Source organism: Fukomys damarensis, unplaced genomic scaffold, assembly GCF_012274545.1.
Source record: "Fukomys damarensis isolate Sample0158 unplaced genomic scaffold, DMR_v1.0_HiC HiC_scaffold_35, whole genome shotgun sequence".
In the NCBI taxonomy this organism is placed as follows: domain Eukaryota; kingdom Metazoa; phylum Chordata; class Mammalia; order Rodentia; family Bathyergidae; genus Fukomys; species Fukomys damarensis.
Window position 1 is genome coordinate 18,405,927 of NW_022900947.1, and position 25,738 is coordinate 18,431,664.

Genomic DNA, 25,738 nt, shown 5'->3' on the forward strand with positions numbered 1-25,738 from the left:
ATAAAAAAAAAAAAAAAAAAAAAAAAAAAAAAAAAATCAAAAAAATAAAGAATTATGAATGCCAGTTTTGGAATTCTTTTTAGAATGCTGTAAGTTTTTCATAAGCACTCTTGATAAAAATTCTGTCACCTTGTTTCTAGGTAAAGAACACTTAAAATGAGATCTGATTGCTTGGCAAAAATAACTCTGAAATGAAATCTAGTGGAATAGACAAAATACTTTGGTTTTGTTCTTTTGTGCTGTCTTTTTGTCCTGCACCACTTGGCCCTGGCACCACCTGTCACTCACCAGTCAGTTCAGGTCCATCATGGCATTTCTTTCTCTAAAAATACATTCGAAGCTGGGGATTTAGCTCAGTGGGGCTGCTGCCTGCCTCGCAAGCACAAGGACCCAAGTTCAATCCCAGGTACCAAAAAAAAAAAAATCAACTAAAAATACATTTGAGCCAGGTGTGGTGACACATGTCTATAATCCTGGCACTCAGAAGGATTGGTGTGAGTTCAAGGCCAGCCTGAACTACATAGTGAGATCCCTCTCAAAAAACCAGGGGAGAAAAAAAAAAAACCCAAAACCAAACCCAAAACAAAATGTAGCACTAAAGTGCACGTATGTTTGCCACACCTAAGAGACCATTGGCTGACTGTGTTTCTTCCATTTCTCCATAGTCTTTTTCCTCCTGCTGCCTTTTATGTTGGTATGGTTCTGATCTCTGAGCTCTTCTTGTTTTATTTGAACATTACAATGCATAGTATGGTAAAAATACTGTAAATTCTGCAGCTTACAATTCACTTATTTATTTATGTATATATTTTGAGACAGGGTTTCCCTATCTGGTTCAGGCTGGTCTTGAACTCACTATGTATCCCAGGCTAGCCTCGAACTTGCTGTGATCCTTCTGCCTCAGCCTCCTGAGTGCAGGGATTGCAAGCCTGCACCTATGTGCTCAGCTTATGTAGGATTTATTTGTTTGGTTTGCTCCATGTGGATAGTATAGCACATTAATAATAGAGAAGTGCATACTAATCTGCTATACGTATTGTAGTTTGCAAAATCTAGCCCTCTTGGTAAATATTTAGTTTCCAGTTGGGCTTTTATAAGCAATGCTATATAAACTTTCTGAACATTGGGAAGAGTTTTGTGTGATTAGGTCCTTAGATTAATTCTCAGAAGCAGAATTTGCAGAAACGCTGGCAACATATTGCTCTCATTCTGTTCTTGCTCAGAATATATGTAGAGGATGTGTAAGACTAGAAAACTTTGTTTGATTTTGGTGGTGCTGGGATCCACCTCTTGTGCAAGGCGTGTGCTGTATTACTGAGCTACACCCCCAGCCCTGAGACTTATGTAAATAACATCTGAGGTTTTGAATTATTTGGCCAAAAACAGGCTGTTTCATAAAAGAAGTCAGTGTGTGGTAAGATGTGTTTACCATTAAAATATATATACTCTTACACTTTTGGATAATAAAATGTTTTTTGTCAGATAATGATTATTTTAAGATTATTTTAGCTGGGCGTGGTGGTGCATACCTGTAATCCCAGCACTCAGGAGGCTGAGGCAGGAGGATTGCTGTGAATTCGAGACCAGCCTGGGCTGGTTCCAGGTCAGTGTCAGCTACATAGTGAGACCCTGTCTCAAAAAACCAAAAAAAAGATTGTTTTAATTGTTTTTAAAGAGGCTGGACTGGGCATGGCAACACATGTATAATCCCAGCTATCAAGAGGCAGGAGAATCACAAGTTCGAGGCCAGCTTGGACAACTTAGTGAGATCCTGCTCAAAATAAAGTTTAAAAAGGGCTTGAGAGTAGCTCATTGTAGAGTACTGGCCTGGTAACTGTGAGGCCCTGGGTTCAAATCTCTAGTACCACACCAAAAAAAGAAGAAAAACAAAATAGAAAGGCTAGGATTACCCTCATCTAGCAAAGTTTCCTGTGGTGGTTTGCAATTGAAACTCATATGTTTCTATTTAGAAATTTTCCCCCCCAATCCCTTGTTTTTGAGATGGAGTCTCACGCATTGCCCAGGAGGGCTTCAAACTCATGATCCTCGTGCCTTAGCCTCTTGAGTATCTGGGATTACAGGCTAGAAATCCTTAGATTTGGATACGTTAGGAAGATAGTAAGGACTGCATAGAGAAAGTAAGTACTATTCAGCGCAGTGAAAGGAACAAGACACAGTGTTTGATGACCTTGTTTCCTGTTATGAGATAGAAACAGGAGAGAAGAGTGGAAACACTTCTGAGAACACCACAGATGGAGTTGGTGCCTTCCTTTTGTGAATCAGGTGGCGGATTCCCCGCCAGTACTGAACTCATAGTTCAGGGGGCTTGTACATGCTAGGCAAGTGCTCAACTACCGAGCTACATCCCTAGCTCTTTTTATTTTGTTTTGAAACAGGGTCTTGCTAAGTTCTCCAGGCTGGCCTCAAACATTGCAGTCTTCCTGTTTCAGCCTCCCAGAGAGCTGGGATTAGAGGCATGTACTGAAGTTCTTCCTACCATTTAGAAGTGCTTATGGGACTACAGTGTCAGCGTGAGAAAGTATAATTATTTATCTGTTGATACCTGTTTGATATTTTCTGCTGAACAACAGGGTTTTAGTCCAGAACTTTGATGTTTAAGACATTAAGTACAACAGGTGGGAGAGTACACTGCTCATGCAGTTTGAAAATAAGCTTAGATAACAACATAAGTAGATTCTATTAAAGGGAAGATGTATATGTCATATAATTTTGATGATCATGATGTGTTTAAGGTAGTAAAACTGGGCAATAAAGAAAAATGCCCATTTATTTTTCTGAAATGTTATCCTCATTCATTCTGTTTTTTCTTGTTTTAGTTTTGGCCTTTGCTCTTGCTGACACCAAGAAGATTATTTTGTGTGATGTGGAAAAGCCCGAAAGCTTGCACTCTTTCTCCGTGGAGGCCCCGGTCTCCTGCATGCACTGGATGGAGGTGACTGCGGAGAGCAGGTGCGAGCAGACCCATAGCGCAGTACCTTCTGGGCTTTCCCTCATTCTGCATGCTGAGTGTCTGCTTAGTGCCTTTCGGTTTTGGTTTTGAGTTCATCAAGATGAAATGTTTTAATGCTGTGTTACAGTTCTTTTCTTCTTAAAAAAAAAAATGTATGTATATGTATATATATATTTTACTGGATCAGTAATGGCTCAGTAACCAGGATTATTCTTGCACTTTTTTAGTCATTTTTAGTAGTTCTTATCAATGATTTACACTTGCAAGTAAAACTAATTAAAGTTAACAATTAGGAAATTGTGGTTCTGCCTTCTCTTGCAGCATTTATTCTGTTTAGGACTTTGCCTTTAGTGTTTAAGTAAATATTCTTAGACTAGAGAAAGTGCTAAACTGAGCATTCTGCTCTGGTGTTGAACAGGTTTCTGTGTCTGTGGTCTTCATATTTTCCTTTTTTCCTGAAATCAATTTTGCTTTCTTCTTTTTAGTCAAGTAATATACCAGGCTTGCAGTAAACACAGGCTAAGAGGTCAGTGAGTTTGGTTAGGGTAAAAGTATTTCCTTTTTGGGGGAGACACATTTTTCTTTCCATTAGCTTTTCTTTTCAATTAAGCTCCACTGAGTTAATATCAGGTGAGCTTACAAAGCTGAGTGATCTTTGATAGCTTTCCTAAGGGGATTTTAAAGAATTGGATCATAAGAACCTAGCCTAGAGTTTGCAATTCACTCTAGATAAACCAGAGTGATTAATCCATCATGAAATAATCAAGGATTGCACGTGGTCACATAAATTTCTAGAAGCAGAGAAACCGCATGCTGTGTAATTCACATCTCGGCCCTTATTGCTAAGTGTATTCCCAACACACTTTCTGCTGAGAGTTTAGAAATATTAGGTGGTGATTCCAGGATCTCTCAGGATGGCTAACATGTTAACGTGGGGGAAAAGCAATTTCCAAGTCACCACTTTTTCACTTGCTCAGTCACTTATTTCCAACTTTTATTTAGGGGTAGAATTGAAAAAGAAAAGGGAATTTAAGGTATGACGACGCATGCCTATTGGACAGACTCGCTTTGCACAACTTAACAAATTTGTACTTTTTTACTTCTGTTGTTAGAGTGACTATTTTACAGTGGTGAAATATTCGTAGCATCTGTTTGCTTGGTCGTGTTATCACGCTGGAGTCTTTTTTCAGAAACGTACGCTGTTGGCGGAAAGCAGGGAACCCTGTGCCGCTGTGTAACGCTGCTCTCCTCCTCCCACTAGTGTCCTCACGTCCTTTTACAATGCCGAGGACGAGTCAAACCTTCTCTTGCCCAAGCTGCCCACGTTACCAAAGAAGTAAGTAGCAGAGTTTTATTTCTTTGGAATTAATCTTGAAGACTTTTTCCTCTGCTTGTAACAGTGACAGTTTTTTCAGACCTTTAAAAAAAATACCATCTCTGTTACAGTTTATTTTACCTTTATCTCTGTTTTTCTCTAGTTATAGCAACACCTCAAAAATATTTAGGTAAGATATGCCTTTTTTGTTTTCAACTAAAGTAATTTTTTATTGTGGTTAAAGATATTGTCAAAAGGTGACCCACTGTTATTTTTATATTTTAGTGAAGAAAATTCTGATGAAATTATTAAGCTCTTGGGAGATGTCAGGTAAATCTCACAAATATCTTAAATCAGTCTGATTTTTTTTTTTTTTTTTTTTGGTATTGGGGGTCGAACTCAGGACCTTACACTTGTGAGGCAGGTGGCAGAACCACTGAGCTAAATCCCCAGCCCAATAAGTCTGATTTCTTTAAGCTGATATTTAATTCTTCAGAAGTTTGATGAACAAGTCTTTCGTTTGTTACATTGATTGCTACATTAACACCTCCCAACAAAATGAACACTTTAATACCTGGTATTTTTATTGTATGGTCTTTTATTTTGTCAAATTTTAGTGCAGTGTGCTTTTTTGTGTTTTAATGAGAACAGAAGTACTAGAGTTTCTAAATTTTAAACTTTATTGTCTAAGTTCTTTAAGCCTCTTTAATATATTTTATATCATATCCATAATAAAACTGACAGCACTTTGTCTTACCTGGAAAAGGATTATTTTGTTACTGGCTTCATATAAATATCATTGTTAATGTTATTTTACTGTAAGCTGCGATTTTAAAATATTTTATTTATTTATTTATTTTTGGTCTTTCAAAATGGTCTCAGTATGTAGTTCAGGCTGGCTTTAAACTCATAGTGACTCTCCTGCCTCAGCCTTCTGAGTGCTATGATTACAGGTGTGCGCCACCATGCCTGGCCATGTGTGTTTTTAGGCTATAGGAAACTTTTGAGAAAAAAGGATAGGCCTCGGTTTGCTTGGCATTGGGTTCCCTCTGCAGAGGGTCTCAGTGTGTAGATAATGTGAGAGCAGGAGAGACTATAGCTTCATTTAAGCACTCAATCACCTCAGCTTGTTGCATACTTTTATTTAGGCTTAATATTCTTGTCCTTGGAGGAAGCTCTGGATTTATCGAGCTTTACGCTTATGGAATGTTCAAAATTGCTCGAGTTACAGGGGTAAGTTTTTGTTTTAATTTTTTTATATTGTTTCTCTTAGAATGTAGCAGCACGTTTATTTGTAGACTATAGTTTGTTTTGTTTTTTTTCTAGTTTCAATTCACTTAAATATTTAGAGGATAATTTCCTTACAAAGATAAAAATAGTAGTGATATGATGTTTCTAGAGACCAGGAGCTATTGGTGAAACTAGTCAAGTTCTCTTAGCAAAAAGATTAGTGTGGACCAGGCATGGTGGCGCATGCCTGTAATCCCAGCATTCGGGAGGCTGAGGCAGGAGGATCGCTGTGAGTTTGAGACCAGCCTGGGCTACATAGTGAATTCCAGGTCAGTCTCAACTACATAGTGAGACCCTATCTCAAACAAACAAACAAACAAAAAATAAGTGTGGTCCATCAGTCGTGGTGTAATGTTGAACCACAGCTCTAGAAGAGCTAGGATTTGTGACTGGAATGTAGCTAAGTTGTCAGAAATAGTTTTACACCCAGGGATTGAGGCTGTCACAATTGCTGGTCTCACTCTTCTCCAAAGTTTTTTGCACCTTACTCTTAGTGTCCTTTGGGAAGTGGAGGGTAGACAAAAGCACAGGCTGTGGGATTTGCTTCTTCAGCTGATGCTGTGGACCCCTGAAGGGTGGGGGCAGCTATTTGTCTCCCGTGCCCAGGCGGGGTACAGTGCAGACTCTGGCCTTCACCCGCTGCGCAGGTCTGGCAGGGACCAGGCATATGCGTCTGCTTTCTGAAGCTCTGTGAATTTCTGCTTCCAGTGTTGAGGCAGTGCAGCCTGGCAGCGTTAGCAGAGGTACTGAGGGACCTTAATTGCTTTACAGATTGTGGGTACGTGTCTTGCATTATGCTTATCAAGTGATCTGAAGTCACTGTCAGTGGTCACAGAGGTGTCTGTCGGTGGTGCTCAAGAAGTTTCATACTTTCAGGTGGGTATCGGAACTTAATGGCAAAAGAGAGTAAGTGTATATTTTATAGGTTTTTGGGTATTGGGGATGAAACCCAGCCGTCGTGTGTGCTGAATATGTTCTCAACCCCTGAGATAAACCCCAGTGCCTGCCGTTTTTTAGTATCCATAGCTCATTGTATTCTAATTGTCATTGAAACAAAACAAAGCTGCTTGGAGTTCCAAAGTCTTATACGTTGGATGTCATTATAGTGTATACTATATCCAATACTACTCCAATACAGTTTTCATAGAGAGGGTTTTGGTGGTCTGGTAAAGACCATGCTCATGTGTTATTACACCAATTTAACTTTGAACCAAGTACAGTGATACCTCAGTTGTTGAACTCAATTTGTTCCAAATTCGTGTTCAAACATCAAAAGGTTTGAGAACTGAGCATTTTTTTCCCATAAGAAATAATGGAAAACCCAATTTGGTTCTGAGGCCAAAAAATGTTCACTTATAAATTTCTTTTTTCTGGAGTTTAACAAATTTTGCAATGATTTTCTTTAACTCTCATGGTTCTCACAGTTTTCCTCTTAGCTTTATCGCTGCTGTCACTTTCTTTGGAGCCATGTTGTTTACAGTATCTTATACAAATGCAGAAAAAGCACAGTGACAAGTGTTTTAACACACTAACACAAGCACTATATATTATCTGGGCAAGAGTGGCGCTTAGATTTAAGTTTCACCGCTTTGGGTCTACAGCATGACTCTCAGTCTACACAGGGTATGTATGTATGTATTTATTTATTTATTTTTGGTAACCAGCTATCAAACTCAGGTCCCGCTTTCAAGGCAGACGACGGCACCACTGAGCTAAATCCCCGGGCTGGGTTTTTTATTTTTAATTTTTATTTATTTAGAGATAGGGTCTTGCTAGGTGGTTCAGGCTGTCCTTGAACTCACAGTGATCCTCTTGCGTCAGCCTCCCAAGTGCTGGGATTACAGGCCTGTGCCACCACAACTGGCCCCTGTACAGGTTTCTTGAAGTCAGATTTTTAGTTTGACTACTGAGCAGATTTTTTTTTGAATTTTGCTGTTTGAGTAGTACAAAGTTCGAGCTTTGAGCCGTTCAACTACCAAGGCATTACTGTACTGTATTTTCTTAGAATTGTCCGTGATATTATTAAAGACTAAAATTTATTGATCATTTGAATGTACTTCAGAGTTGGTGTGTAGCTCTGTGTCCTTCCTGTCTTACAGATGTCACGTGTACACGGGCATGCACTGGAACTGCCAGCTCTGCTCCGTGTCAGTGTCAGGAAGTGGTACCATGTGGTCGGTTCTGGGTCTGTGCTCCTAACCAGCACATTACTGCTTGTGCAAAACGACCACTTCATGTTGAGAAGAACTTTTCTTATTGTGTGCTCTTTATTTTAAAGATTGAGGAGTCTGACAGGCTTCCATAGAGTATTTAGATTTTAGCTTCGCCTTGCCAAAAAATCGTCCCAGAATTCTCATCTTAAATGTCTCAGCCATCTGCCTGAGTTCCTGAGAAATCGCTAAAAAAAGCAGAGTGAAAAAGTGACACTGCCTCATTGTCACATGCTTGAGTTACGATTGACTACCGTGCTTGTTCATCTTCACTGCTCACCTTAAGACTCAGAAACTGATTGCCAGGACAGCATTTGGCCTGTAATAAAGTGATTCACTTTTTCCGTGAAGTTTGTAATAGGTACTTTTTAATGACAACTACATTGAGATCCAATTTACGTACCACTGATAGATGTTTTCCTTGTATTTATCAATCACCTTTAATTCCTCTACTTCCATTAAAATTTTAAGCATGTTAATGGTCATTTATTAATTTTCCCATACGATGTTACAAATAGGTTATTACATTTATAGCTACATAGAAGGGCTCGAAAGAGAGATTGATCTGTGCAGTCCACACAGGTTAGGAAACCCTAAAATTGTGCTCTTAGTCTCAAACTGTTTGGCCAAAAGGGGCAGAGTTCTGACTCAGTCCTTCTGATACATAATTACACCTAGACTTTTCTGTATATCATGGGATTGGTTTTTGGGCAGAAACAGTTTGTCTTTAAAATAAGCAATAAATCTGATTGGGACTCTCTGTCTTTATTTTATAGCTTGAAACTAATCTATTGTATTCCTTCTTACCTGAAGTAACTCGGATGGCTAGAAAGTTCACTCACATTTCAGCTCTTTTGCAGGTATGATTTATGGCTGACTTTATGTAGTTACTAAAAGTGTCATGAAGAAAATACCTTTTGTAAAGTTGTCTGGAATAAAAGTGTTTCGTCTGCTAATCTTCTTAGAGTATTGACTAAAGCAAGAAAAGAAAATTTAATGAGAATCCACTTCCATCTACCCCTATTTACCACCTCCAAAAGAAAAGAAAAAAATAGTTTATACCTCTTTACATAATCTCTTAAGTGAAATGCTACTTATATTTTATTGCAAATAAATTATGGTGGAAACCAGTCTCCACGTGAGTTAGTGTTTGTCCCTAACGCACCCAGTCCAGAGTGGCTCTGCAGGGCAGTAGTTGGGGCTGTGGGGATCTGGGCCAGCTCCAGGCGGCTGACCTGTGGGCTGTAGTGTGTGGGGCTGGAATGGCTCCGTTCTGCTTGCTGCCCTCCCTGCAGCAGGCCTCCGGGCTTATTTGTGTGGTTGTGGCCACAGGGTCTCAAGAGTGTGAGTGGAAGTGTGCAAGGCCTGTGAGTGTTGGACTCAGCGGCAGTGTTTGTGCTGTGTGCTGTTAGAGCATGACACGAGCCAGGCCAAAGCAAGAGCTGTAGAGTGGCCCGTCTCAGTGGAGGACCTGCAGAGAACTCTGAACATTTTGTTGTTGTTGTTCTAGCGTAGTTTTTGATTTACTTGATGTGAAAGGTTTCTGGAGATCAGTGAATCTTTTTCTTTTTATGTATCTATCTATCTATTTATTTATTGTACCAGGGATCAAACACTGGACCTTGCACTTATGAGGCAGGTGGCGGCACCACTGAGCTAAATCCCTGGCCAGTGTATCTTTTTAATTTATGTTTTGGGTACTGTGGATTGAACTCAGAGGCCTTGACTTTGAACTATATCGCCACTGCTTTAAAAAAAATTTTTTTTTTTTTAATTTTGAGACATTTCTTGCTAAGTTATTCAGTTGCCCAGGCTGGGCTTTTACTTGTGGTCATCCTGCCTTATCTTCCTAGAATACTGGGGTTACAGGGGTGCATTACCATGCCTGGCTGAGATTAGTATCTTTTTTAGTGCTGTCAAACTGATAGCTGAACAAGCTAGCATTTTCACAGTTACTATACATAAAATGTATCTCATGTAAAGAATTTGAGCCGGGCATGGTGGTGCACACCTGTAATCCCAGCACCTGCGAGGCTGAGGTGGGAGGATTGCCCTGAGTTCGAGGCCAGCCTGGACTACATAATGAATTGAAGGCCAGCCTGAACTACATGGCAAGACCCTGTCTCAAACAAAAATAACAACAAAAACAAAAACTTGAGGATATTTGTTTTACCAGCTACAAACTTAAACTTTTTTTTCAGTGCTGGGGATTTAACGTAGGGCTTCACACGTGTTAGGCAAGCCCTCCACCATTGAGCCACATTCCCAGCTCGAAACGTGTTTTATTATAAAATGCTAAGAAAAATTGAACTCTTTATAGTTAGGTGATCATAAAATGTAAGCTACACTCTTCTATTTTTCCTGGGACTTAGTTAAGAAATTGAAAGTAAATTCTGGATTTCTTTGTGACATTTGATCATAAGAAACATATTATTTAGTTGGCATGTTGGTTTACAGATTTTTTTCCTTTTCTTGCTAATAGTATATAAATTTGTCACTGACATGTATGTGTGAAGCGTGGGAAGAAATACTGATGCAGATGGATTCTCGTCTCACCAAGTTTGTGCAGGTAACATAACTGAAATTTCCCATGGAGAGAGTTTGAAAGTACAAAATAATTTCCTTTTTTGGATACATGAGAAAAAGCAGGCTGATTTGTAAAGGATAAAATTGTTACTTCTTTCAGATAGCTTGGTCTAACCTCAATATTGTTTCAGAGAGATTTTCAAAAGGTCTCTTAATTTTCTATTGCTGTAACAAAGCGCCTGAGGTTGAATAACATACAAAGAAAAGCGGGTTTTAGCTCTCAGTTTTGGGGGTGGGAAGTCCAAGACCGTGCAGCCCCATGTGTTCTGGTGAGGAGGACCTCAGGGCAGATAGCATCATGGCAGGAGTGTGTGTGGGAGGGGTCACCTGGTGGGACAGGAAGTCAGAGGTCAGGGAGGAGTCAGCCCTGCTCTTTTATAGCAACAGTCTCTCAGGAACTACCAGCACCCCCTGAGAATGCCTCGCTTTCTTCCTGCAGCTGCATCCCAGTAAGCCAACAACCTCCCGCTGCACCCCACCTCTTAGGGCTTCCGCCACCTCAGCAGCCTCCAGCACACAAAACTTAGGGGCACAGACCAAGCTGCCGTGGACTCTGTTCCTCTTAGGATGACTTAGGTGGGGACCAGACTGTGAAGTGCAGTAAGTGTGGGTGTGATATTGCACACAGCCTATCTTCCAGCCACTGATATCAGACAACTGATTTAGAGACAGATCTGAGGAAACATGGAAACAAAGAAAGGAAGTTGTATACCTAGAAATTTGAATAAAAATACTTACAAGTTACAACATGTGAATCAGTTTTTCTCTTTGCATTTTGTCAAGGAAAAGAACACAACCACATCAGTGCAAGATGAATTCATGCATTTGCTGTTGTGGGGAAAAGCGAGGTAATGAACTTAGGTTAGGGGCTCTTGCTTTGCCACTTCCTCCTCCCTCTCCTTTTCCTTCTCCTCTTTTATACCAATTATTTATTTCAAAATAATCATATTCATTGTAAAAATAAAATAGAAAATGTACATAACCAAAAAACCAAAATGGTGTATATCTTTCTGAGCTTTCTATGCACATTTTTAATGCAAATGTGATCATTTTTGTGTGTATGCATATGTTTTATTAAATACATAAAAATTTTGAAATTTTTATGTAGCCAAACTAATCTTTTCCTTTCTGGGACCTTAAAGAGACCTTTCACGTTTTAAGAGTATTCAAAGATTGGTTTGGATTTTCTTGTAAAGCTTTTCTCTGGTTTACGTTTTATACCTTTCCACATGTGACATGTGGTTTATTCAGTTGTGCGCATGGCGAGCTGACTGCTTCCTTCCTAATGACTGGAGCGCCGTCCAGCCTGACTGAGCCAGCCCTGCCTGCTGCTCTGAAGGGCTGTGAGCAGTGTGTTCTTGAGTGCACTTCAGTCTGTTGCTGGCTTTTATTGTTTCCTGTTTTCTGTCATTTGATGAGTACAACAGAGTCCTCATTTCTTTTGGGCTATTTGTTATTTGTTTCAAATTTTTCTTTGTACTTTGAAAATTAAATTTTAAGTGATGCATTCAAGTTTGAATGGAGAAATAACTAAAAACACTTTCTTTTTCATTACAGTGCTGAACTCCAGACGCTCTTGATGAACCAGTTAACAGTAAAGGTGCCATTAAAATATCTGTATTTAAATCGCCATAATATGTTCTTCTTAAATTTTTTTTTGAAGTGACATATATCCTAGTTGTATTCTAAATTTGTTTTCTTCTCTTAATTAGGGTTTAAAGAAGCTCGGCCAGTCTATAGAGTCGTCATATTCCAGTATACAGAAATTGGTTATAAGTCACTTACAGAGGTATGAAGGTGCTGGAGACTGTTTTGGCATTGCATCCACACACATGCAGCTTTGATCGTTCTGAAACCTCTCTGTGGTCTTGCATTTTCTTTTTGAGTCCTCTCTGGCTAAAATTATTGCATTGGCATTTGAGGGAAATCGTGATACACCTAAGTCAGTAATGACTTATGAGATAATTATAAAGTTTATGAGGTAAAATATCTTTTAACAAGGCTAAACCCAGTCTGGACTTTTTCTCCCTTAACCATAAGGTATATTGTAAAATAGGGCATATGTGCTTCTTTGATCAGTGAAATTAAACATGTTTGTATATTAGTTATAGCATCTAGTGCATATTATGTATTTTTTTATGTGGTACCCTGGCAGTTTGTTCTCATTCTCATCATTTCGCACAAGAAGAACCTGCAGTTCAGGATCAGTTACATGATTGGCCTAGACTTACTGGATGTCAGAGCTAAGACTTGTAATTGGATCTTCCACGTCTTTGCTGTTTCTGTCCACAGCTGCCTTACTGAGGCAGTTTGCAAGCAGATGCTGAGTGCTGGATTTAAATTTGCTGCATCCCTTCATGCCGGGACCCAGCCTGCCCCATCGGGGCCTGCAGCACCTTTTGCACTGCTCTACTCCGGGTCATGTTTTGCCTTGAAGCGGGTTTTCCCCAGCGGAGCTACCGATGTACCTCTCAGAACCTTCCAGTGCTGCCTTCCCTTTGCTCTTGGGACCATGACCTTTGCGTGACCATTAGTGCCTGCCTCTCAGCATCACATTAGTGGCCTTTAGTTTCCCAAACATGACATTTGTTTCCCAGCCAGGGCTTTTGTACAGCCTTCTTGCTTTCTGGAGCGCTTGCACCCTGCTCTTCCTTTCTGTTCAGCTCAGTAAGCTCGCCCCAGGTTAGATCTGTTCTGTCTCACCCAGGCATTCCCTTCAAGGCACTTATGTCACACGGGCAGCAGACGCTCTGATTGTGTGAAGATTGTGGCCCATCTGCCCCATTAAACTGTCAGTGCCAGGAGATCCTACTGCTGGATCCCCAGCATCTAGTGGTGCCTGACATAGAGCCAGCGGCGCTCAGAGCATGTTTATTGAATGTTGAATATGTAGTTGTCGGGTGAATGAGGTGGCCTCGTGGTTACCCTAAACGTACCAGGGCTGGGCTCAGAGTGGGAGCTCGGCGGTGGAGCGTAAGAAGTGTGTGCCAAGACAGCTGTGGACCTGATCCGATCACCCCACCAAGTTTCATCTGTGCTCACGTACATTCTGATGACATAAGATTCTGCTGCACTTTTCAGAAATAGCTTTGCCAAATCATTAGTTTTTGTAGAAAGAAAATTAAAGTTGTCGTCAGTTTTTATTTATAGATCTGTTGAGGCAGTCACTGCGCACCACCGTCGATGATAGTAACGATGTCCGTTCCTGCTGTCTCGCCAGCGGCTCAGAGTCTTTGTTGTATCATTTGAGTGAGCTGAAAGGGATGGCTTCGTGGAAGCAGAAATACCAGCCTCTTGGACTGGATGCTGCAGGAATCGAAGGTAGGTTTAATTTCTCAGTAGAATACCTTAGACACAGTTTACTCGCTTAACAAGTGATTAATTTATTCATTTCTTTCTCTTTAGATGCTATTACTGCTGTGGGTTCTTTCATACTCAAAGCAAATGAACTTCTTCAGTAAGTAATGGGCTTTACCTAGAATCAAGGACCTGAGAATATTTCACTTTTTACTTAAATGAGGTCCTAGTAAATTGTCTTGATTTTCTTAAAATGAATGTTTTAATTTTTATTATAATTACACCTGCATGTGTAAAATAAGTGAACAGCACAGAGATCTTATGAAGTAAAACTGTTTTTCCTGCCCCAGCCATTCTCATTCTTGTCCTCTTTGCAGAGGGGATCGGGACCAATGCTGTAACTCTTGCAGTTTCTAGGTTACTTCCATTTTTCTGAACTGGGACTGCTCCATTTCCTGTACTTGTCAACTTTGAGAAGTTGCTCCTCTCCGTTTTTCCAGAACTCTGTTGAGCTCTCCTGTTTTCTTTTGACTGCTGTCTTTAACTCCTCATTCTGTTCTTTCCCTGACTGAGGAGCAGGCAGTCCCCACCCGTCTAACTCGCTGCTCCTATAGCCTGCGCCCCCAGGTCCGCAGGCTGAGCTCCCACCTCTGCCCAGCTGTGCACAGCGCTCTCAGCTCTTCTCGCGTCAGGATCACCACTACTGCTTCCTTAGCTAATCACTTGCTGCATAGTGTCCTGAGTAACTTTACAAAGCAGATGTGGGAGGTAAACGCTGGGTGTCTTTCCTCCTCGCTCGCGTTCGGTTGGTGATCTTGACTGGATTTAGGGTGCTGAGGGGAAAGCCTTGCTCTGTGGCACTCTGGACTTCCTGCTGCTGATGGAGGCTCTCTAGCTTCCCGATTTGCATTCCTTTGAAGTTTTTTTTCCTCTCTCTTAAAGCTTTAGTTTTTATCCTTGTTATTGTGAAATTTCACAACAGCTTTTTTAGATAAAGATTTTTTTCATTTAGTGTGTTGATAATTTAAAAAAAATGTTTTAACCTGGATACTACTTTTTTATTATTTTGGTCAATTCTTCTTTTTGTCTTTTAAATTACATTTTTAGTTCTAGAAATATATTTGGTCAGATACTAGACTTCATGGATTGATCCTCTATGTTCATACTTTTCTCATATCTTTCATACCATTGCCTGTTCTCTGAAAACATTTTTTGACTTAATTATCCAAAACCCATTGACTAGTAGACATTTATTGAGCATTTCACCATGTTTTAAGTGAGTTCTGAACACTGAGCATATATAGTAGTGAACAAAACTCAAAACTGTGACCTCAAAAATCTTGTATTCTGATGTGGTTAGACAATAAACAATGGATAATTAAAATATATGGGATGTGTTTGAAAAATATGGTGGATTTTTATATTAAAAAATAAGTTCTTACAATAAAAGACACATTGGGCTGGGATTTAGCTCAGTGGTTCTGCAGCCTGCTTCACAAGCGCAAGGTCCCAAGTTTCATCCCTGGTACCAAAAAAAAAAAGAGAGACACATTGCCATTAATCCCTCTCAAAATATTCTCCCTTAATTCAAACATACTTATCCCATTGTTCTTGGTACTTTCTGGAAGTCCTCTTTGGTGTCTTCATTTGTGCTAATGTGGCTGCCTTGATGTTCTGAATCAGCTCAAAATACTTACCTTTCACGGCCATTTTGGTTTTGAGGAAGAGTCAGAAGTTGTACTGGGCAGATCCACTGAATAAGGTGGATGAGGACGCACAAATGGTTTTTTTTTGGTACCAGGGATCGAACTCGGCTCCTTGTGCTTTGCGAGGCAGGCGCTGGAACCACTGAGCTAAATCCCCAGCCCAGTGTTTTTACAAATCTGCCTTTCCATTGGATGGCACTTGACAAAAACATTGACTGTATTTTGGGCCACATCTGCACTTGATCTTAGCCGAAAGGCCGAGAAGCGATTGGACCACATCTGGTGAGGACATGAAAGTAAACTTCCAGAGCTGCTCTCAGAAGTGGCAAGAGAGATGAGATAAGTGTGTTTGCAGCGAGGGAGATTAATGACAGTGTAACTGTGTTCAATGTTTACAGTGTAAACGTTCATCATATATTTTGCTCATACTTTGCATAGTAGCTCAGAGAGTAACAAATAGTGGTGAAAAAAATCCAAGCAGGGAAGGAGGACCTGGGCCTGTGGCATGCTGGAGGCAGGAGATGCATTTTTATACGTGGCGAGTCTTCATCGCACATGGATTCCACATTCACAGATCCGGCCACCCTCAGATCAGAAATATTAGGAAAAAGTCTACATCTGTACTGAACATATGCAGACTTTTTTTTTCTTGTCATTGTCCCTAAACACAATGTAACAGCTATTCGTATAGTATTTACATTGTAGGTAACCTGGCAGGATTGAGATATTCCGGAGGATGTGTGCAGGTGATATGCAAGTGCAGCGTCGTTTCCTGTAAGGGCCTTGAGGTTTTGTTGTCCTGGAATGGAAGAGGGGCCCACTATATGGAGATGTTAGTGCATATTTTCTAAGAGTAAGTTTATTTTCATACATAACCATCGTATAGTTAACAAGTTAGAATTTTTCACATTGACCCCGTATTTTCATCTATAGTTCAGTTTGAATTTTGCAGGTACCCTCGTCATGCCCAGTGCAGTAAGATGCAGTTTGGGCTCACCTGAGTTAATTGCCACATCTCTTAAACCTGAGCAGTTTCCCGGCCTCTCTTGGCCTTTCCTGGCCGCCCATGCTGTGCTCTGCCTGACACATTGTCCTCATCAGTCACCAGGCCTTGACATTTCTGAAATTTGTTCTAGTTCTTTTCTACTGGTCTTTTTATTTCTGTGAGTTTACAACGCATACATCCCTCCCCATCCACTGTCACTTTAATGGCATCTTAGAAGGAGGAAGGTATAGGAGGTTGTACTCAGCAGACAATATGAGAGGGGAGATGACATTGATTTTTCTGTTTGGGAAATGTTTTTTTTACTTTACCACATTTGCTGAGAGCAGAACTAAAATATTAAGCTTTCTTTGATCACCTTTCAATATGAACGAAAGGCAGTTAATGTGTTGCTCTTTTCAAGTAAGTGGAACATAGCATTGTTTTTATTTTGGGTTACAAAAGGAAAAGCATGACACTTTCTGATATAAGTCTGGTTACCTGGGGTGGGGTGGGGGATTGAGAAAGACATAAAAGAACTTTTTTTTTCTTTTTCTTTGTTTCTGCCAGAGAGTTTTGGTTATGGTGCTTGGTCATGTAGGGGATGTTGCAGTCCTTAATTTCAAGTGTCTTACTTTATATAGAAAGATTAATAATACTGACCTACCCCACTGAGGGTATTGCAAAACTTACTATTTGGGAAGGGTCTTGAGATGTAGAAATGAAATGTGCGATTATTGTGTATTTAGAGTAATTATCTCATAGGTATGGCCTTAAGGATATATATTTTTTTAATTCCCTGTCTGTATTTAGTTTCATCAAAATGAAGATGGCTTCCATTTCAAATACTATGCTTAATTTGGGGGACACATTTGTATAAAGCCCTGGGAAGTTAATTTTTGAGGTCTCAGTTATTGTCAGAGTCCAAAATCAACTTCAAAAAATAGTGTTCATTGCCTGGCGTGATGGCGCACGCCTGTAATCCCAGCACTCGGGAGGCTGAGGCAAGAGGATCGCTGTGAGTTTGACACCAGCCTGGGCTACATAGAGAGTTCTAGGTCAGTCTCAACTACATGGTAAGACCCTGTCTCAAAAAACAAAACAAAACAAAACAAACAAAAAAAATAGTGTTCATTGATATCAGAGGTCATAACATAGTACAAATTTGTAATGATGTGGGTTTTTTTTTCTTTTGCTGAGTATGTTTTTTCTTCTTACTGACTAACAGATATTTTTTTAAACCAAGATTAGTGCTGAAAACTTTTTTCCTGATTTCTTTCAAGTTAAAAAAGAATTTACTACTTTATTGAATACAAGAAAAAAGTATGCACAGTTTATGATAAGGCAGTCATAGCCAGTTAAAATGTTACTTTGCTTTATTTTTGTTTTATTTATTTATTTATTTATGTACTTATTTATTTTGAGACAGGATCTCGCTATGTAGTTGAGACTGACCTGGAACTCACTATGTAGCCCAGGCTGGTCTTGAACTCACAGTGATCCTCCTGCCTCAGCCTCCCTAGTGCTGGGATTACAGGCGTGCACCACCACGCCCGGCACTTTGCTTTATTTTTGAAAAGAATCAGGATTTGCTTTTTTTTTTTAATTGTATTTTTATAGATGTGTTTGATTTGTAACATCTGCTCTTCCAAGGGCATAAGTGTCACCCAGATAGGGTAAAGTAGAAGTTAGGATTATTTTATTCTGTGACAGTTGACAGTTATGCATGAATACCCGATAATCTTTGATTTCTTTTTATCTTTCTAGGGTTATAGATAGCAGTATGAAAAACTTCAAAGCATTTTTTCGGTGGCTGTACGTGGGTAAGTTAATTGAGTGAAGCATTCTTGGTGTTGTAACACTTTGTAAATTACGGGAATATTTTCAGTTACCCTAATAAAAAGGACAGACCTTTGAAATTACTAGTACAGTGGGGTGAGTCCCCGGCACGTGTCACCCAGCTTTGGTGATTGCCAGCTTCTGGCCAGTGTGACGTCCTCACACTGCTCAGCCCCAGCTCCTGGGATTGCGGACGTTACTGTGGAACACCTCCTCGCTCACCCTTTTTTAATTGAAAATAGCATTTTGGAATCCTTTCTATAGACTGGGCACATTTTGGTGCTAGAGTTTTAAAAAGTTCTTGAATATCTTCTGTCTCTTACTCTGTGTTCTCACTGTCTCTGGATCTCTACAGTCCATGATGGTAGCCATCAGCCATTGATTGAAAGGCTCGAAGATTACAGATGAGCTCCTTGGCCAGCTCCCCCGGACGTTCTCAGGGTTGTGGGTGTTCAGTGGAGCACACAGTTGGCACATTTCCATCAGCACTGCCATTGGGCAGTAACACCCCAGCTTACAAGCGTGCAGACCACATGTGGTCTTTTTCTGCATCTCCACAGTGTCTTTGCAGTTGAGTAGGCAGCTTAATTGACAAATATCTGTTGGCTTGATATTAATTGTTTTGATATTCACTCTATCAAAACAGTTGTAAATGGAATTTATCAAAATTCTAAAGACTGAAAAAGAAAGAAATTACCTTTCATGTGCTGCTCCCTCCTTTAAATAAAGACACTAGATCTTCAATTCTAGTATTATAAAGGCAGACCTCATATTTATCAGCCCCTTGTAGTTACTCTTGTATAAAAACTGAATATGATCTGATACTGACACTTGAAATTCTTAGAGTGTTCTCACTATATTAATGTCAGCCAGTATGGCCAACTAGAGTGTTTATGAGCTCAGCCTATTTAAGATCTGAGTTGGTCATTGAAATAAATTGCAGTATTAATGCTGAATGAAACCTTAGAAATCCTTGTTTGATGAAAGTCATAGTTGGGTTTTATTCACAGTTATTGAAGACAGTTTAGGCTGTTTCTGTATTGTTCATCCTAATGAGTAAAAACCAGGATTAGACAAGAAATGAGTTACTGCTCAGTCCTGAGAACATGGCATTATGGAGGGTGCACTGGTTTGGACAACAGGAGACCTTGTGTAGTCCTGGCTCTGCCACCAGCTGTGGCTGAGTAACACTGGTTGTGTTCAGTGAAATGGAGTCTCCTGGAAGGTGGGGTCGCTGTGGTACTGCCTGTGTAGCTCTAGCACCCATAGTATAATCAGTAAGTAGTTTTATTGAGTGGGTAAAAGAATGAATTGTGGAATGACATTGTAGCCTGTTTTTTTCAGAGAGCTTAGTTTGAATTCATTGAAAACTGGTTTTGAAAATAATTTTATTTGTGGAGGTACTTCTGACACACTTGCTACTGATCCAGCAGTTGGGAAGCATAGTTTAACACCAAGCAGAAGCACATGCAGTGAGTGTCTTTAGTCTTGACTTCGGATGACACAGTGCAGAAATATCCTGCTGCTGAGCACAGCCCTATGGCGGGACAAGAAGACTCCGCCATAGATGCTAAGGAAAAGCGTAGAAATATGCGTGTATGCGGCTGTGTGTGCACATGGCCTCACATAGTAGAAGAGGCCAAGGGAAATACACATTTCTCTGGTATTGTAAAACTCTGGAGAATTGTTTGCAGATTTTGAGAGAAGAAACACTACTAGGTTAGGAGAGGAACCCTGCAGATGTTGTCCCAGCATAAGACTGCATTTAGATTTGTCTGGAGGGGCAACAGATTGAAGAAAAATAATAGGCCTATACTGGTTTTGATCCTGAACATATTTAGAGCTAAGCTCTTTATCCTTTAGTTTTTAGGAGAAATATAGTTTTCTTACTGAAAAAAAACTGTTCAAAATGGAAGATTTAGTCTGAAATTTTTAGTTTTCCTTTAAAGATGGTTTTTTTCAAAGCCATTCCCCCCACTTTTTTTTTGTATCAAGGATTGAACTCAGGACCTTGTGCTTGTGAAGCAGGTGGTGGAACCACTGAGTTTTTTAACTTTCTGTTTGCAGCAATGTTGAGAATGACAGAAGACCATGTGCTTCCCGAGCTGAATAAGGTAGCGTATAGGAGTGGGGCCGGCGCTGCACATCCACAGGTTTGCATCAGTGGGTTTAGCCAGTCACGGATCAGAAATGCTCAGAAAAACTGTGTCTATACCTACCACGCACAGACTTTTTTTATCCTTATTCCCTAAATGATTTGGTGTAGCAGCTATTTACATAGCATTTACACTATGCAGTATGAAGTATTACAAGTCATCTTGAGGTGATTTGGAGATACAGGAGGATGTGCATATGTCATGTGCAAGTCCTGTGCCATCTTACATAAGGAATTTCGATTTGTGCGGCAGGCTTGGAACTACTGCTGCACAGATAGCAAAGGGAGACAGGGTCTCACTCAGTCGTGCAGGGGGCCTCAAGCTCACTATGTGAACTTAGGCAGTCTCCTACCTTAGCCTCCCAAGTGCTACGATTATGGGCTTGTGCCACCATGCCCAGCTGCATGTTTTCCTTACTGTTCAGCTTTGCTGGTCTTCTTGATATGATACTCTGACATAGTTAATAATTAACAGGATGTCAGGCTCTAGGCATTAGACAAAACCCTTACATTTTTTTTTTTTTTAGAAATGTGCATGTTGTACATGTTTTTTCAGCTCCCAATCCATTTTTACAGCTATCCAAATCTATAATTTTCATGTTTGTGTAAGGTTTTATGACCTATATAACATAGTACCTTTGTATTCCTTATTGTAACCTTCTTAAATGTTAAATGAATTTTTATTTTCCTTGAAAATGAAGCGCTTCAGTTTCAGTACCCATATTGAGAACTGGTGAGCAAGTTTCTTCCCACCTGTAAGGATTGTGCCAAGTGGCCCTAAAATTACCCTCAAGGGGCATCTTACAGCAGAAAGCAGAATTCTCCGTGGCTCCTGCAGCTCACATGTTCTTGGCCCTTGCTCAACTGTTCAGGTAGATTAGGTTGTTCTCTTGGGGAGCTTTTTTTCAACTTGATTTTTTGTCCCTTTCTGTTACTGATAGATGACTCAAAAGGATATTACATTTGTTGCTGAATTTCTTACTGAACATTTCAATGAGGTAAGAATCACACTTCTATGATTTAGGTTTTTTAAAGTAATTGTAGTAGACCTAGGTGATGGTAAGAAGTAATTAGATTTAACCCGATTAAATTCTCAGCAATTGTTTTTTAAAACTATTGAACTATTTGCTTATTTACTAAACATAAAGTCATCAAGTTAGCTTCTGTTTGTGTGTATCCTACAATTGGTAAAAGAAAACAATAGCTTCAACTAGTAGCTCTCCTATAAAATAATTTTTTGGGCTGGGGATTTAGCTCAGTGGTGCCGCCACCTGCCTTGCAAGCACAAGGTCCTGAGTTTGATCCCCAGTACCAAAAAAAAACCCAAAAAACAAAACATTTTTTTTGGTTTAAATTTAAGATCTTTCCTTTTTCTTTTGAGCTGACTTTTTAATTAAATTATGTCTATTCTTTCTAGGCTCCAGACCTTTATAATCGCAAAGGAAAATACTTTAATGTTGAAAAAGTTGGTCAGGTATGGTCTTGGATTGAACTTAGTGTGATTTTTAAGCACTAATTATAAAACTTTGGCATAATCTATATTATCCAAAGGTTATGACAAATAATATGATATTGTTATATAATTTTGTTTATAGTCCTACCCTTTTACTAAAATAATAGGAGAGCAACAGTTATTGAACTGTTTGGTCTAGGAAGCCTTTCCCATTCTTTTTCTCGGGTGCTGGGAACTTGAACCCAGGCCTTTACCCTTGCTAGGCAAGTCTCTACCACTGAGATACATCCCCAACCTCATTCTTTCTTTCTTTTTGCACTTTTACATGCTTAGTAGTTATTGAGGACTACAAAACACCTTTGTTTATGTGGATTGTCATCTGTTGGTGGTAGATATTATTAGATATTTAAAATTGCATAGAGTAAACAATTACTTATATTTTAATTCATTAAAAACAACAGTAAGGGGCCAGGGGGATACCTCAGTGGTGCCACACCTGCCTGGCGAGTGCAAGGTCTTGAGATCGATTCTTAGTACCAAAAAACAACAACAAATCTACTTAGCATTAATGTTAATAAATATATTTTAATGAAAAGTAACTTTCTACAGACATGTTGCCACTGTAGGTGTCCAACTTGTCCATTGCAGATACTTTCCAAGTATGGCAAACTTGGGAAGGTTACTATAATGAAAGACAAAGCTACAAGGAAGAATAAAGGGGTTGCGTTTATATTATTTTTGTATAAAGACTGCCCAAAAATGCACCAGAGCCATAAGCACCAGGCAATTGTTTGGTAGAGGGATGAAGGCAAGCACTATCAACAGTGGGAGAGCAGCTGAATTCATCCAAAGGCGAAACTACTTTGATAAATCGAAGTGTTATGAATGCGGGGAAAGCAGACACATGCCTGCCCGAAAAGTATGCTTGGAGAGCGTGAGCCTCCAGAGAAGAAAGAGAAAAAGAAGGAAAAGAAAATTGCCGAACCAGAAGAAATTAAGGACATAGCAGAAAGTGAAGACAAAGGGGAAGACCGCGTTCTTGACAGTCTCAGCCAAGCCATCGCGCCCCAGCAAGCCAAGACTGAAGCACAGAACAGATGGAAACCCGGTCCAGGGGCCCCTCAGGGTCAGAGGATTCACGGCCCCCAGGATAGAGAAGAGCACTTACTTCAGTGATGAGGGAGAGTTTAGTGATTAGAATTGTATAATGTAGATGTCAGGAAAATGAAAACCATCTGCAGTACAGATTATTTGCATATAAGAGCACCTAGGACCAGATAGTATTTTTTTTTACCATAAAACAATGCTTAGAAGATGAGAAATAATTTTTTAAATGATCATGTTTCAAGCTGGGTGCGGTGACATGCTCCTGTAATCCCAGCACTCTGGGAGGCTGAGGTAGGAGACTGAAAGTTCAAGTCCAGCCTGGGCACTTTAGCCAGACCCTGTCTCAAAACAAAAGATAATTTTAAAAGTTACACTGAGAGTGTAGCTCAGTCTGAAGGCCTTGGGTTCAATTCCCTACACAGAAAAAAAACATTTCTACCTGGCACTCGTATACTATATATAGCCTTAACATCTCTAATCCAAAACTCCAGAACACTCAAGTGGAAAATTCCATACCATGCAACTGATTCACAGGCAACATTAGGAAAACTACTGTATCCACTTACCTTCAGGTTATGTGCAGAAGGCATTTATGAAGTACAGGTGAAATTCATTTTTAGACTGAGGTTCCATCCAGAAAAATAATCACATTCTGTGTATATGTACATATTCCAAAATACTTCTGGTCCCATTTTTTTGTTGGTTTCGTTTGGTTTTGAGACAGGGTCTTCCTGTGTAGTTCAGACTGGCCTTGAACTCAGTACGTAGTATACCAGGCTGGCCTCAAACTGAAGGCAGTCCTGCTCCTTCAGCCTCTGAAGTGCTGGGGTTAGAGAGAGCAGCACTGCTCCTGGCTGGTCCCAAGTATTTGGGGTAAGGGGTGTTCCGCCTGAACTAAAACAGGATTTGGTAGTAATAATCAAACTTGAAAAGAACTAATTTTAATGAAAACAAAACATAATATGATAATGCTATTTTTATCCCATAAAAAGGTAGGTATTAAACTGATTGGAAAATGTACTGTAAATGCTCTAGTCATGTCTCACTGGTTTATAAGTACTTTTAATTCAATCTTTAAAACAAAAATTTAAGAACTGAAAAAATAAGGGGCTTAATAGTGCTGTTAATAAACTTTAAAAAAGATGTCTTAAAAAAAAAGAAAAGTAACTTTCTAAAAAAACTAGTGGAGCTGCATTGTTTTGTTTTTGCAGATCTCTCTCTCTCTCTCTCTTTTTTTTTGATACCTGGGATCAAATTCGGGTCCTTGTGCTTGTGAGGCAGGCGGTGGAATTGCAGATCTCTTTGATGTTCAGCTTAATAGAAAACAGCAAGATTCTCATATCTACTTCCTTGTTGTCTCTTTTGATATGCTAATTTTGTTCTAAATATAAGGAAGATCTGGCCTCACATAGATATGTCATTGAAAGGAGAAAGGACTGTAATAAATTTTTAGGGTCATTGAGGATTTTCTTTGATACCACCGCAAATCCTGACAAGTGATAGTATCTCCAAGGTTAATTTAAATGTGGAATCTAAATTGCATCAGTGAACTTTCCATACTCGGTGATGTTACAATCTGTTCATCTTCCTTGCACTTTGAAGGGGTCTTTTATCTGTGCATGGTTTTGTGACATCAGGCCTTGGTCATTTTGGAAATACCGGATCACGAGTTATGTGGCTCTCAAGTCATCGTACAGTACCCATAAGTCAGACTTCATTAACGTCAGCACCAGCTCAATCACAAAAGTCTTTCAGTGCTGTGGAGCTGTCAGGCACACAGAGGCAGATGTAGAGTTCATAATTTTAATTTTTGCCTGGAAATTTAAATTTTATCATTGGCAACAAATACTGTCAGTTGTTTTGCTTGAAGTGACAGTCTCACTGTATTTATTTTCAAGAAAATATCTGCCAAATACCCAATCATGAATTAATCATAGTTTGTCCTCAGTCATTTTTTCAAGTAAAAAATGGAATTCCATTTTTTTAAAAAGTGTCTGACTTAAAACCGTAACTATTTTCTAAGTGCTTTTCCTCAAGATAACTTTTATACTTTGGTATGTAGCAAAAGTATCTTATGTATACCTTCCAATTCTGGCCCGCAGAATATGATTTCAAGAATATTGAAGGGCTGGAGTGTAGCTCGGTGGCTCTGCACCTGCCTGGCAAATGCAAGGTCCTAAGTTCAATCCCTGGTTCTGCTAAAAAAAAAAAAAAAAAAGAATATTGAAGATTTCAGAAGATTTCAGAATATTGAATATCAAGAATTGAGATTAATAAAATTAATAATTTAATATCTTTGTCAAAGTTTCATGAAACTGAGAATGTGACAGAAAAGAATACAAGAACTGCTAGCGTCATTTGGGGCCAGTACCTTTGACGCTTGCTGAAGGCCCCAGCGGTTTTCTTCTCTGACCATCAGATGTCAGCACAGTGGAAGGGCAAGTGACAGCTCAGCGTGATTAGAAAGTTTCTGAACCCTGAGAGCATCTGGGGATCCCCAGTGGTCTCTGACCACACTTGGAGAACAGCTACCATAGAGTTGATTGATAGTTGGTACTTGTCAAACTCAGAATTTAGGTTAGATTAGCTGGGTGTGGCAGTCCACACCTGTGGTCCCACCTCTCTGGCAGACTGAGGCAAGGGGACTGTCTCAAAATTTTAAAAAAGGATAGCCGGGTGTGGTGGTGCACGCCTGTAATCCCAGCACTCAGGAGGCTGAAGCAGGAGGATCCTGTGAGTTCGAGACCAGCCTGGGCTGCATAGTGAGTTCTAGGTCAGTCTCAACTACATAGTGAGACCCTGTCTCTTTTTTTTTTTTTTTTTTTTG

At 39.8% G+C, this 25,738-nt stretch overlaps 1 protein-coding gene across 4 annotated transcripts in view; it reads left to right on the plus strand.

Moving 5' to 3' along the window:
• The window catches only part of Anapc4 (anaphase promoting complex subunit 4), a 36,610-nt gene that overhangs the window by 3,792 nt on the left and 7,080 nt on the right, over nucleotides 1-25,738 (plus strand). Inside the window, exons 3-19 of one of the 4 annotated variants that reach the window (XM_010608482.2) lie at nucleotides 2,838-2,970; nucleotides 4,233-4,307; nucleotides 4,450-4,476; nucleotides 4,572-4,616; nucleotides 5,435-5,519; nucleotides 6,348-6,452; nucleotides 8,563-8,646; nucleotides 10,269-10,355; nucleotides 11,156-11,220; nucleotides 11,930-11,972; nucleotides 12,085-12,161; nucleotides 13,593-13,693; nucleotides 13,778-13,829; nucleotides 18,125-18,180; nucleotides 20,264-20,349; nucleotides 21,293-21,349; nucleotides 21,769-21,825. In XM_010608482.2, coding sequence (XP_010606784.1) covers nucleotides 2,838-2,970; nucleotides 4,233-4,307; nucleotides 4,450-4,476; nucleotides 4,572-4,616; nucleotides 5,435-5,519; nucleotides 6,348-6,452; nucleotides 8,563-8,646; nucleotides 10,269-10,355; nucleotides 11,156-11,220; nucleotides 11,930-11,972; nucleotides 12,085-12,161; nucleotides 13,593-13,693; nucleotides 13,778-13,829; nucleotides 18,125-18,180; nucleotides 20,264-20,349; nucleotides 21,293-21,349; nucleotides 21,769-21,825 — 1,235 coding nt within the window. The remainder of the gene's footprint in view (nucleotides 1-2,837; nucleotides 2,971-4,232; nucleotides 4,308-4,449; nucleotides 4,477-4,571; nucleotides 4,617-5,434; nucleotides 5,520-6,347; nucleotides 6,453-8,562; nucleotides 8,647-10,268; nucleotides 10,356-11,155; nucleotides 11,221-11,929; nucleotides 11,973-12,084; nucleotides 12,162-13,592; nucleotides 13,694-13,777; nucleotides 13,830-18,124; nucleotides 18,181-20,263; nucleotides 20,350-21,292; nucleotides 21,350-21,768; nucleotides 21,826-25,738) is intronic. The other 3 variants (XM_010608483.3, XM_019205149.2, XM_019205150.2) reach the window with 3 other exon arrangements.